This window comes from Lissotriton vulgaris, chromosome 10, assembly GCF_964263255.1.
Source record: "Lissotriton vulgaris chromosome 10, aLisVul1.2, whole genome shotgun sequence".
NCBI lineage: Eukaryota > Metazoa > Chordata > Amphibia > Caudata > Salamandridae > Lissotriton > Lissotriton vulgaris.
The window spans coordinates 613,931,985-613,946,758 of NC_141698.1; the positions used below are offsets into that span (position 1 = coordinate 613,931,985).

Consider the following 14,774-nt stretch of genomic DNA (forward strand, 5'->3'; position numbering starts at 1 on the left):
CCAGACATTCTTTCATAACAAGAACAAGCAGGTCAGTGTGGTGACGTAAAAATAGGGAAACCCATCAGTAAAAGAAGGACTGCTGCAATTGAGTCTGATGGCAACCCCATGACTGTTTATTTTGGGCAAAGGCTTTTACCTTTGCCTATGTATAAATGGTGCTGCCCTGTGATTGCATGACCTCAAATGGTAGCACAAAGGCTAACATGAGTGAATTTTGAGGAGTTTTTCACATTTGAGGAATTCACAATTGTTGATGCACATCATGATTTGTATGAGAGTCCTCCCATTTGTGATTTCCCAAATCCCACTGAAAATCAATCAGCAGTTGGCTGCTACCTTTCGTCAGCAGCTTAAGACCTGTTTTTGTCTTCCCTTGAGCAACAATCTGCGTTGAATCACTATGGTTCCATCTGCACACAATCTATACATTGTTTCTCTTATTACATTACACCACTTCCTTTTTTCAGACATAGTTGCATTGCTAGCAAAAAGCATGGCAGGTGTTTTGATAACTCAAACATCAAAACCAGCAAAAGAATGGGGTCGGATGTTATCAGCAATGCAAACCAGTGTGTCAATAAAGTAGTGCATTTTAGTAGAAAGCATCTGATTGTTAGAAAACTGTATATATTGTTCTTGTTCAAGTTTTACATGTTGCGTCACATTTCATGTTTACAGTTAATAAGAGTGTGATTGAGAGATGTACTGATTCTTGAATACACATGCTGGCTAATATCAGAGCAAAAATTACCATGTAGCCTCCTATGGAAATCAAAGATACATCATTACATGGACCTTTTTCCTAGGGCAGACTCACTTATAATATTCATCTTGCATTCATGAACTACTGGCACTAAAAGCATTACTCAATGCAACTAAGTCATATCTATTCTTTCACACTCACTCTGTTGATTGTGTAATACATTCCTCATTGGTAACTATTAAGGAAAAATGGGTGACTTTTACATTTTTTATGAAAAATACCAGATAGCTCAATTTCTTTCATCGCGGTGTGAAATTATTTGGTGCGCTTCATTAGTTCACTTTTTTTCTTCATTTTATTTAATCAATTAAATGCCATATCCCTAAAAATAATCAAGGTATGAGACTTAAAATCAGTAAATCACTAAAGAAAACAAATAAAAAATAATAGATAACAATTCGTTCCCTTTTACCACAAAAGATAAAATACCAAACCTAAAGCCACACCCCAAAGTTCCATATTTCTAACTAATACAATAGCCTGGTTAGCTGAGACAAATTACATTTTTTAAACAATAAAAAATACTCCTATGAGCATGCAGAAGCAATTGAAAGCTGAGCAAGAGATGTAACAATTATAATTTGCTAAACATGAGCGTACCACCCCCCCAACCCCCGAGCCACTGCCAGATCCTTATGTCCTTTGCGATACCATCCCAGGTTGATTCCAACTTTCTATCTTAGAGTCTCATTGTGCATGTGCGCATGACCGCTGCCTTCAATATAAATATAAACAAAAGGTAACCATGACAATTATTTTGTTAATGCACTAATGCACTAAGCTCCACAACATGTGCCTCAGTTTTAGAAGGTGAATCAAGTCATTTGTAGTGATTCTAAGTGTGATCTCTGCATCAAATTTAAAAAACACTGGAAACAAAATAGAATATGGAGGGCAAGCACTTGCAGGGATTCTGAGAGAACTTGCAATGGTCTTTGAGTATCATTGCATAAGTTTGCAGACCTTCCGTGATCTAAGTCCATTCATTCTTGACTTTCAACTGGATATTTAATTTTATGATTTATGGACAGAACTACAATGGTTGAAGACATAACACGCAACTAAGTGGGAGAGAGATAGTTCAGAAGTAAAATGAGGAAAAGTAGTACTCACTTAACAAGCATTAATAATAAGCAATCAAAATATTACCACATCCCCTGCGCACCCCCTCAGAGTCCTGCTGTCATGAGGACTACCAGCAGGGTTGAGTCTTCAACTAATACCTTTTAAAATATGCCAGCTGGTCAAGAGCAAACAGTGCTACACCTGTGCGACAACCAATTGAAATAAACGGTCCAGTAAATTAAGTGAGTGATCACGGAATTAACTCCTCATTGGATGTGGATGGAAACTGACACTGCAGATGTTTATTTGGAGAAATCCATAGCTGAACTTTTAAGATAACTTTGATGCACAGGTTGCCAGAAATGGCAACCAAAGGCTATACACTTATTTTTATATTAGTGTCTTTTAATGCTTACCTGTCAAAGCATAGAATAATCTGAGTTCTAATTGAGAGGAATAGCTAGGGGTATTAAAGCTAAATTCTACACAGCATATATTTAAATATGTATTAAAATATCATGCAAATATTTCAAAATATAGATTAGGTTCAGGCATTTTTTTTGCATCTGATCTTGTATTACTCTTATTTATTAGGTTTTGTGTTTTTGGGGTAATTTCTTTTGTCCACCTTATTCTTTTTAAGTGTAATTTTTACATTTGGAAGCAGGGTCAACAGAAAATACTTGATTAATAGGTCGCATGACTTTTGTACCCGAGGACAGACCTCGCACGCAAGTTCAAACAGAGAGCCGCAGAGAAAAATGCGCAATTTTTCCACATTCGTACCCTATTCCCACTGCAGAGGATGTCTGTCACTGACTTGCAAAGATAATCTAACAAAATACTTTTACTTTAAAGGTGGGGGGGCTAGATTTTGAAGAGTAGGAAAATTCACTAAGGAGAATAAATGATCTGTTCTTCAAAGTATGGTCTCCGGCTCTTCATCAAAGAGTCAAATTGGTCCAATTCTGAAATCTGCAATGTTTGATAATGTTGATGATCTCTGACAGTGTTCACAATTGGAGCTAAATATCTCACTTTTCACCATATTAGGCCGTTTAAGATAACACTGGATGACAGGTGCAGTTAAATGCCTCCAGCATATTTTTGCAGAAGTAAAATCTATTGAATATATTTCATAGTGACTGCAGTATGTTGTCGAAGGTGACTATACCTTGGTGAATTTATCCTGGTCTAAGAAGTAAATGTCTTTATACCCCAAAATATGCTCATTCTGCTGTCTTGCGGAAAAGCCGTCTGATGCTTTTTGTCATTCCACATTTGAGCTGGAAGCACCCTCCAGCAGAGATCTATTTTGACCCTAACACACATTTAACTGATCTTTAAAAATATTCAAAATCGAGCTGCACATTTACGGTGATGTCTTGCCTTTAACAGATTTTTCGTGTAATCTCATAAAAAATTGCATATGGCTCTTAAGCTTTCTAAACGAACTATGCAGTTAGTTCAAATAACGCTTCAAAGGAATGTGCAGAGTCTTCTGGTAGTTTGCCCATTTGACTGGTGAATTTCATTCATGTCAGAAAATACTATTTAGAGAAACACTCAATGATTGCTGTTAAATACTTTTAAGTATGTCTTTTTTACTGTGAAAGATGTGGGTACCTAATGTTCTGTGATGTATAATGTCATTTGCTGCACTGTATGTGTAACATATTTGCTCATGCAAACTTTTAAAGTTTCACTAATATTGTCCACGCATGCATGTGGAAATGGAGGTTAATATGTGCTGATCCTACTGTATTGCACATGTGGTCGACACATGATACTTTTCCTTTGAGAATGACTGCACCTATGAGGAATGCCTTGTAATGCATGAACACACTTGTATGTGACCGGCCTTGAAATGGAAAACCAGCATTGTGCACCGGGTTCTCACTGCATGCTGACGATAAGAACCTGCCTCTTTCATACATACGATGCAAAAAAATATAAAGTGCAATGTTTACTATATCTGTACGCCATTTTATATTTTCTGCCTAGCCTATAGACAATGCAAAAAAAAGGAATAGCATATTCAAGTTATTATACATTTTCATTTTTTCAATGTCCATGTCAGTCTTACTAATCATGGCATTATTAGTCAAGACTTGGAATAATTCCATTGGTTATCAGTTTGCTTCCTAAAAATACTATATTGTCTGAGTGTCCTACCTGAAAATGTAAATTGATTCCATACAATGTAATGCGGTGCCGTTCAGGCTCGTGTTTGTTGACCTCGCATAAACGCTAGGTTGGGCGAACTTCTGAATAATGTGATATATGTAGCCATTGTGTTGGTACATATTGAGTCTTGGGTAACATTCATAATGTGGCCAACATTGTACTACGCACGTCCAAGCTTTGAATCACTTAGGGTGGAGAAAATTGTGACAATGTTGATGTAGATCAGTTGCAGTTTCTAGCAGACATGAAAAAGGATTGCTTTGTAATGAAAATAATATTATTATTGTTAACATCAGTAAGGACCAGCTGAGAAATATCATTAGTAAATGCAGATTCGGTGAGGCAAAGAAGAGAACATTAAAAAAGAAAGCAAAACACTGTCATGGGGGTTAGAATGAAAAAACCCTAAATGTTAGGCTAGGAAGTGTTTTTGTAATTCTTTGAACTACTTCTGTTACTAACAGTATTTCTTTTGTTTTCATTTCATTTGTCTAAGGTTGTTGTGAACGCCCTGATTGGGGCGATCCCCTCGATCATGAATGTTCTGCTGGTCTGTCTCATTTTCTGGCTCATTTTTAGCATCATGGGGGTCAATCTGTTTGCGGGAAAGTTTGGAAGATGTGTAAATGCCACAGATGGAACTGACATTCCCTACGAAGAGATCACCAACAAAACCATATGCAACATAACAGGCAATCACTGGAAGAAAGTTAAGGTCAACTTCGATAACGTAGCTGCAGGGTACCTTGCACTTTTGCAGGTGGTAAGTTATAAAGAGTCCACTCTTGCTTTTATTGAACGAAGTTGTGTGTCTAACCATAGAACCAAATGATAATTGTTCTCTTGTCTCAATTCTTTTCGGAAACGCATGTTCCGTATCTGACGCACAACACATTGATTTTCAGTAGTCACTAGTCAAAGGGCGGGGTACATTAGGTGTAGACCTGTTCTAGAGTCACACTTCGATGGCTCTTTTTCTCAGCATGTAAGCATAAAGGGGAGAAAAGTCGTTATGTAATATTCAATAGGTCAGTAACTCGAATAACTCACAGACTACTAATTAAGGTTAGTTAGTTTATAACAAAGCTAAAAATAACCGAACATAGAGACACCTCAACACGAGAGTATAGAAATACAATGTAATTAGCATGAATCCAAATTGGTGTATCAAGTTCAGATGGTGCAGCATAAGTAAGACAATGAGTTCAAGAAGCAGGATACGTGGAGTCTTCCTAAGAGATTTGTCCACCATCAATGGGTCAAGTAGCTTAAAGCCACTATCGTAAAGAAAGAGCTTGTTCTGAGATGCTCTCCCTTCGAAGGCAAGAAAGAAGTGGCCACTTTCCCTAGTTCCAACAATCAGTTATCCACAGGTAACCTTCCCATGATGCTTCTCGCATCACGCCATCCACTCTGGGTGCAGTTCCAGATGTACTTTTCCACATGTGTTGTCCATATATCTTCTTCACAACAGTTTGTCATTGGTTCCCAGACCTTCTCCCGTGTGAAACTTTCTCTGTCTTCATCAAGTCTAACCCCATGTAATTGTAACTTCTTTTCTCCTAGTCTAGCTACTAAAACAAAAACATTACTTTTCATAAAGAATGTTTCTCCACCTGCAATGGAAACATGAGAAAAAACAGATTCTGTAGGGCACATGAAATTCAACTACTAATCCTGAAGCAAGAGTTTTCAGGAACTTGTATTTCAGGCCTGGGATTTTAGCTAACATAAGAATGCATCATTTAAGCTTTACGGACTCACATAAACATTAATGTAATTTCAAATAATACATTTACCTACTAATAAGAAATATCAAATGTTAAACATTTTTAATATGCGTGTAATGTCGTCTTCACAGCACAAGTTTACATGTTAACATTTTCTGCTAGTTACATCTCTTTCCTATGTTAATTCTCCATGACGCTTATCCATGAACAAGACCATGTCAGATAATGCGTTAATATGTTTCAAAATTCTAACACCTCATGTTATTATAGTTAGCAAAATTATATGTGGATACGTTCTACACATGATTACAATGCAGTCCAACAAATAAAATGAACTTTTCACTTCATCACTAGATAAACCAAACTATCACTAGGTAAGAAGGAACCTTGAATCCAAACTTTTCAAGAAAATAATCTGATTGAAGGGTATCAGATAGTGGGTCTCACAGCCTCAACAGGACTGTAACAGACTGATACTTAGCTGATCACTGTTTTGTTTCTGCTGTTTTTGTGTAATTTAATACACAGACGTTATTGTGATATAACAACAAATGCATTACATTTTAATGATCACCAAAGTCGGGGGTGAATGAAATTAAAACTTGTTCGCCTTACCGCTTTGTGATTTTTTTGTAAAATATTGCAATTGTATTCGTTTTATGTAAGCAGGAGAAATCTTTCACATAAAGTAGGTTTTGCTTTTGCAAAACCACCATTCCTGCCCTTCTGTTGGTACATGGGTGAACCGGGGCAAAGTTGGAAAACCTTGTGAAGTGCAAAGTTTTCTATATTGACACATCCTCTTGGAAGAAGTTTAATGTTTCCACTCCCCTACGACGTTGGAGTTTCTCTCAACACTTCCCCGATCAGTCATCACAGTTATTATATCTTTAATCATGAGTCTGGTACTAAATTTCCATTATTTGCATTTTAGCATTAAAAAAGCTCAGCACAGCAGACAGCTGAATTTTCTTCGCCCACTTCAACAACTATGGACCCGCTTACAAATACCTGATTCTAAATCAGTGACTGCACTATAATAAAATTAGCAATGAAAGTCAGAATAACCATAAAAAGACCTGCATAGTGGCTGTTTCCGTTTCAGATGCATAGTCTTGTTTTCACCGTGAATGGGATTCCAAAATGGCTGGCATGTGCCCATGCAGTGATTGCACAAGTGCTTTTTGCTGGTTGGGCAAATTATCTATCTAGCACTACTTGGACAATTTTTTTCAAAAAGTCAAGAAATAAAAATTTTCTTTACCTGGAATACATTTACAATTTCTCATCCTGGAAGGAATTTGCGTCTTACAAACAGGGTTCTGAGGGCTGGCTTTAGGGCCGTGCGACCACAGTGAGTGCGGACCTGGAAGGGGAGCACTAATCTCGGGGGGTTGGGGGGTTGTGTTTAGTGATAACTTACAATTTAAAAGCACCTTCCTCAGAGCTCATTGTGCATCCAGCTTTCGGGCAGCAGTAAAAATGTCAAGAAAACTCTTGTGATCATTGTTCCTCGCTAGAAAGAGGGATCAGAGGTTTGTCTAGAGGCAGTTTGTACTTACTATTAAGTAGCAGAGAGGGTTAATATGCCTGCTGCAAAGAACAAATCCGTATTTTATGCCTATAGCCGAGTGGATTACTAAAGCCAGCCATTACCAGCACTTTAAAACAAATTAAGGGCCAGGTGTATGACCATTCCATTTTGCAAGTCGCAAATGTACAACTGTGTCTCAAAAACTGTTTACGATTCCTAATGGCGTCACAAATGATCTGCCTCATCAATATTTACGAGGGAGGTCACAATTTGCCAACAATTGGGAAAGGCCAGCCCTCGCATGGATGGTGGCCTGCTGGGGTCAGCAGATCACCATCTCTGTGGCTGCTATTTTAATAAAGCAGGTTTTTATTTAGTAGGCAGTGGTCCGTGGGACCAGTGCCTACTCTTAAACACTATTTTTGCATCCATTCTCAACATTTGTGCATCCATTACCAAGGGGGAAGGGGTGCCTTGAGGACCCCTTCCAGTCTGCTATTGGCTTGCCACCTACTTGAAGTAGGACGCTCCAAATCACCACCAAACATACCAGTTGGCCAGACTAGACTGAAGATGGCAAGAAGAAACAGCACGGAAAAACGGACAGTGCAAGGCAAAGACAAGAAAACACTCACAAAATGTAAGCGAGAAGTATAAGAAAACGATTTGTATTTTGAAAATATGCAAGAGGATAAAAAAGTGACACAATGAAAATCAAAATACAGGTACCATGTAAATGAAATACAAGGTGTCAAAGATCCCAAGAACATAAATAAGTAATAGGATGCAAAGATTAAGAAAACATAGGATACTACAACCAATGACATATATAACATATGCCCAAAGGAGGCACAGTAAGGTGCAATCTAATGTATGAAAGAAACGTTGGAAAAGACGAATCCATGTACAGAAGTAAAAAGTAAGGTAATATAGATAACAGTGAAAGTGACCTGACAAGTCACGAACAAGGCAAAGTAAAATGCCAAAATGATAACAATGTTGGTGACCTGACAAGTCACGTAACAGAAATGTAAAATACCGTAATGCATATGTCTGACCTAACCAGTCACGTAACATAGGAAGGTATCGTATCAAAATGCATAAAAGTGTAAATGACCTGACAAGTCATGTAAAAATGGTACAAAAATGCACTGTAACATATAATAGCTTAAGTGATCTGAAAATCACGTAACATACTAGCAAAATTGCTCATAGATCTAATTAAAGCATACCATAGGGATTTTTTTAATCTGAAGTAACTTTGCAATAAATACTCTAACAGTACCCATGATGATTCACCAACAAGAAATTGAGAAGACATCACTGTCAGGTAAGCCAGTAAGTTATTAACCCCTTAAGTGCTGCCTCGGTGCATTGGCCGACGGCAGCACTACCTCCCCAGTGCTGCGCACGACCATTGAACGTCCATTCAGCACTAGTTCTAATGGACAGCGCAGCACTGGGGAGGAATGTGTAATAGCAGCTATGAGGTTAAAACAGATGCGCTAAGTTATGTAAATACTGGCCCTCTTAAGTACTGTAATATAAAGTAAAATAAGTACTAATAATGCCAGCATAAAAAGCAAGAACACAAACAATGCATGTTGGTGAAATGATTCATAACAGAAATGATAACATTATAAACTTTAAATAAGATTCCAATAAAATAATAAGATAACACTAATAAAGTGGTCACCATTGTGATGGGAAAATAGTAAATGCCATATGATAATGATGTCTTGCGAGTAACTTCAGGCGAGATTGAGCCTGATAGAATAAACTTCCATTTAAAATTTTAAAAAAGGAACACTCGAAGATGTGCATTGAATCAGGTAGAAATTTGTTTTCCTTGAAGAGCTGCAGTGGTAACAGCAACATCCACAGGCTGAGCAGCAAGCTGGAGCAGATACCACAGGTACATACCATTCTGATTCGCTATTAAAAAGAGATGCCCATGGCAGGCCCCTTCTTAATAGCGACTCGTAAGCACTATTTTGCGAGTCACTGACTTGCAAAATAGCATTTGTACAAACCAACACCCTTTTTTGCAGTCACAAATGGGCCGATTTCCCATTTGCAACAGCAAAAAACAGCCTTACATCTGGCCCTAAATGTATGTGAGAGAGGGGCTATAGAGAAATGAGGGGCCAGGTGGTAGTGAGGGAATCAGAGAAGGAAGTCTTGCAGGCGGGGACATCAAAAGAGATTGTCACACCACCAGTACTGAAGCCAGCACTGAAGGTTCTCACCATGTTTTAGCTGCCATGAACTTGTGGACGAATAGCACTGGATAAGCACGTTGTCCACCTGAGGACTAGATTTACCAAAATGTCACTCAACGTAGTGCAGCAGGCAAAAATGCTGGGCTGCGATGCTTAACAGGGAGAAAGCAGGAGAGTACCATATCTACACTGATATGGCACTCTCACCCCCTCTCCCTAGTGCCAGCTCAGAATTTTGTTGCCAAGGGTCTTAGCACATACCATAGTGCAAGGATGTGTACATGAGTCTAGAATAGGTTTTGTACTGTAAGGGTTTCCTTCCAGTACAATATACTATGCCTAGACAACTTCTAAAACTTTTCCCACTTTGTATGTATGCTGTACAGTGCAGCATGCATTCAAAGTCGGAAAAGAAAGTAGAGAGAAAAACATTTCTCCTTTTAACGCCTGCTTCAAGTGGTGTTAACATTTGATGCAGAGCACTGTAGACTATTGTTAGTAGATAGGGTTTTGCATCAAAAACCATCGGTGGTTGCAAGGAAATGCCCATGTACCAGCCGTGGAACACACCCTTGGTGCTAAGTAAACCAAAGCAGCAATTCATATTGCTTTGCATTACTTTTAGGCAACTTTCCAGCCCAGGACAAGTTTTGCGCTGGAAAGTAAATAACAAAAAAAACATTTTGCGCTGGTTTGCATCACTTTTGAGAGGCAAACGCAGTGCAACATTTTGACAATCTGGCCCTAAGTATATTGTTTCTGGTGCAAACAGTATTAACCCGGTAGCTGTACTCAGGGCCATAATTTATTTCAAGGAACTTGGCATTCCTTTGCACGCCAACTACCAGCACCTCATCCAGATTCTTTAAAGAGGGAACATTGTGCTAATGGATAAAGGCAGCCTGATGAATGTAGTGAGAAAAATAAAAAGTGATGAGTGTAAATTCATTTTAATCAGTATTCAACACTGATTTCAGTTTCTCTAGGTTCATTCCATTTCACTGGGCTTGCTTGGCTTGCCATTAGAGACAAGGACAAACTATTTTTGTATCAGAATTGGCCCATCCCTATTTGATAAGACATATTCGCTGTGTATGGTACACAGGGGGCTCCAGTTGAACATAATGAGTGGGGTGTAGCCTGGGTTCCTTGACACATTGACCATATCTGGAAATACCCCCACCCCTTAGATGATGCACTAAGAAGCTCAAAACATGATGTATGTAAAAGGCAGAGACCTGCTTGCCAGTATGAGCATTGCTCCCAGTAACAGCTGTTATGCAGTTAGGCAGGGGACATGTAATGCTAGGAAAAAGCAGCATTTCTTTTTATATCAAAGACTCGGAACACCCATATGCAATTACCAAATAGCCTTTGTCCCATCCCAAATTAGAGATTTCTGTCAGAAGTGTCTGTTCCCATCCCCTTTGCCCAGGTTACACAGCCACCTGTTTGCTATGGCAACTCTTCAATTTTCCACTGCTTCAATTACGACTGAAAAATGCAAACTCTTGCTCCCACTAGGGATACGTTCACTCGTATTCATTATATATCTGAAATTCAGTGGATACTGTGTTGTTGTATTACGTGTACATGAATTCACGTCTGAAGTTTGCAGTATCAATCATTATTGATTTTATTTGTTCATAAGTGATGTTTTTGTACAAATGTTGACCCATTTCAGACATAAACATATTTATCAGCCGCGTCAGGTCAAAGTGCCTTATTTAGATCTTGGCAGACTGGTTATTCTGTCACAACGGTGACGGATATTCCGTCGACCAATATATAAATCCCATTGTATCCTATGGGATTTATATTTTGGTAGACGGGATATCCACCACCATTGTAACAGAATAACCAGTCCACCAAAATCTAGATAAAGTCCTAAGCTACAAAGACCTAAGTTTTAAAACAAACTACAAGCTGAAAACATTTGCTCAAAGGATGAGATATTTCTCTACTGATACAGCCCGAGTACATAACATCAGCAATGTCATAATTTAATGTTTATACTGCAATGTCGCTATGAAATGCTTCAACCGAAAGGTAGTTGATAGTGTCAGTACTAGGCATCATTAAATGCAACAAACTTCAGAGTATATGAAAAACTAAAAATAACAAATCCCCTCTAATTAACACACCGCCTCATATTGTAATGTATGCTACTACATTTGAGGTGCTTTGACCAGAAAGAAAAAAAAAATCATTTAGATATTTATAATGGAGCAATGAAGGCACACATCTTAAAAGTTTTTTTTATATCAAACATCTTATTGTTGGTACATAATTGTATGAAAAAACTAAAATTGCCTTGTTACTTAAACAAATGTAACATTGCAATCCATAACATTATAGAAATCTACATATGTGGGCATGGTCAGAACTCGCAAAAAGAACAGATGCTGAGCCAATCAAATATTCACCCACAGTCATAGATCTGGGCTAAATCATCATGGGTTTTTTTGCACACCACACCTTTCCAGTTTAGACCCAGCCATATGTAAATCAGTCATGACCCTGTGCCCCATGGGAACAGTCAAGTCTGAACCGCCCAACCTGATCATCCCTGTACTGAAACCCAAAGGAACCCCGGACTGGTTTCACCCTAGTTAGAGGTCATCATTCAGGTATAGCTTGGGTTCAGTGACACAGTGTGCAAGGGACCCACATCTGGGCATACGTGTCTAACTTTGGGCAACCCACTAACGTATACAAAAAAGTGATGGTTGGATACTTGAATTAATCTCAGCCACTGCTAATTTCTTGGGCTGCATCCCAGCCCATCGTTATTTTGCACAAAATGCCACCTCAGTTTGGGCCCAGCTATATGCAAGTCACTCTTGACCCTGCTCCAGTGGGGACAATCCAGCCTTAACTGCCAATCCTGGTTCTCCCCGAACCTGAACACAATCAACCCAGGACCGGTTTCACCTAAGTTAGAAGTCATCAGCCAGGTACCACTTGGTTCCATTGACAAATTGTGAACAAACCCATGTCTGGGCATATCTGTCCTACTTAGGGCGACACACTAAGTATAAAAAAAAGTGATGGATTGAACCATTCCATCCATAACTTTTTTGTATACTTTATTTTAGCATTGCATCATTCACATTGTCCAATTTATATGCTGGGGCAATATGTATAACGAAAAGGTGAAAGTGATTTTATCCCTGAATATATCTGAATGGCAATGGTACTTTTCACAATAGGATAATGTAGAAACTTCCATTGAATGTGTGCTTCTCATTAAGCATGAGCGGGAAATCCGTTACGCTCGCGGATTTTGCGGATTTTTGGGAAATCCGCAATCCGCGAATTTTGCGGATTTCCCGCAAAATCCGCAAAAAAAAATCCGCGAGCGTAACGGGTTCAAAAGTTGAACCCCCACTCATGCAACTATTTTACAATGGCGCCAGCAAGCTGCCAGCGCCGTTGTAAAATAGTTACAAAGATAGCTTGCACAGGAACCACTAGATAAAACGAAGCAGGTGCTGCTTTATTTTATCTAAGTGCTTCCTGTGCAAGCTAACTTTGTAACTATTTTACAACGGCGCTGGCAGCTTGCTGGCGCCATTGTAAAATAGTTACAGGCACAGCCTTACACAGGTCACTCAAGGGACCCCTGCGCCCTTCAGGGCGATTGCATAGTAACACACACATGGTCACTCGAACTAGTTGCTCAAATTCAGTGACTCATTCATTAGCCCAAAAACAATCATGAGCGTCTTCGAGGCTGGACAGGTGTGCCTCTTCCCAAATCTACCGTGGAAAATCAGCTGTGATGCTGGGTAGAGGGCGGCCTTTGCATGGTCGCTTGAACTAGTTGATGCTCAAAATCAGTGACTCATTCATTAGCCCAAAAACAATCATGAGCGTCTTCGAGGCGGGACAGGTGTGCCTCTTCCCAAATCTACTGTGGAAAATCAGCTGTGATGCTGGGTAGAGGCCTTTGCATCCTTGACTTTCATGAGCGCAATCCCCGTGCTGTTCCTGTGGCCAGGAGCTTCTTTCTCTTCATATAATTGTGTTCGCACGGGTTGCTGCAAGTTCGCACGCGTTTTGTACAATTTCGCAATTTGCAAAATTGTACATAACCCTCGCGAACTTGCAGAAACCCGTGCGAACATAAAAAAAAAATCCGCAAATTCGCGAGAATTCGCGGATTTTGCGGATTGCGAGTTCGCAAATCCGCAAAATTCGCGAACACGAGATTCGCAAAATTCACTCATGCCTACTTATCATACTGGATCAAGTGTATAATGACATCTAGGCAGCATATGTAACCTACTGGATGATTCTAATGAGGCCTGAGGTTGTACACTAAGTAACCTGACACAGTGATCAGTCTCCTCTCATTGTGTGTGCATTCTCCTGTCAGAATGGTCAGTGTTAGTCTACTTAAATGTCAGTGATCACCCTTGACAGGCTGGAATTTTAAGCTGTACCTCTGCATATTTTTCAAGATCTCCAGGGAAGCAGGCACATTTAGTATCCAGGTACAAATAGCATATGCAGTATTTTTACTGACTCTTAACTGGCACAGAAATAGTGATGGCATTTTGTCCTCGTAAAGAAATTAAAACTAATGTTATTTTTGCTCAAATGTTAATTTACCTTGAAAAAACAAAAGACAAGAGGTGTTTGGCAAAACAGGAACAGTTGGTTTAATCAAACTCATCGGCTGGGAGAACAGTTACAGAATCAGTGTCTGATTACTGTCTCAAAGTACAATCGAACTCAGCCCCAGTATCTACATTTCCTGGACCATCATAAAATAATTCAGACATCCTTTATAGGAAGAGGAATGCAGGCCTAATCATGGAGTCATAAATGACTCCCACCTGATAACAAATGTAGATGGGCGTGGACACAATAAGGGCCAGTGCGTAACTTGTCCAGATGTCCGGCATGGGGAGCGTCTGATCACTGCTTGTGCTGTGTTCTGATTGGCTGAGTGCTCCTAATGTAATGTGGCATCTAACATTATGGTGTTTGGGGAATGCGCACCCCTCATGCCATGTGTGCTTTATTTTGTCCAATCTCCTAGGACCATTGTGGTGTCGCTGTCTATCTGTGGGATTGATCTGGGTTTTCCTGTTTGTGTGTGTTTGTTCTGCTGGTATGTGACACCCCACCTGTGATCTATCAATCAGTTGCCTCAGGCCTAGGTCGCAAAGCCTGCCTAACCACGTATTTCTGATTTGATGTTGATGGAGAGATCATATCGGGTGATTTTGACAACAGGGATCCAATCTTGTTATTATATA

The 14,774-nt window shown here is 39.3% G+C and overlaps 1 protein-coding gene across 2 annotated transcripts in view; it reads left to right on the forward strand.

Moving 5' to 3' along the window:
• Positions 1-14,774, forward strand: part of LOC147688594 (sodium channel protein type 5 subunit alpha-like) — a 1,046,042-nt gene that overhangs the window by 928,421 nt on the left and 102,847 nt on the right. For both annotated transcript variants that reach the window (XM_086941454.1, XM_086941453.1), the window contains exon 22: positions 4,515-4,781. In XM_086941454.1, the coding sequence (XP_086797580.1) occupies positions 4,515-4,781 (267 nt within the window). The remainder of the gene's footprint in view (positions 1-4,514; positions 4,782-14,774) is intronic.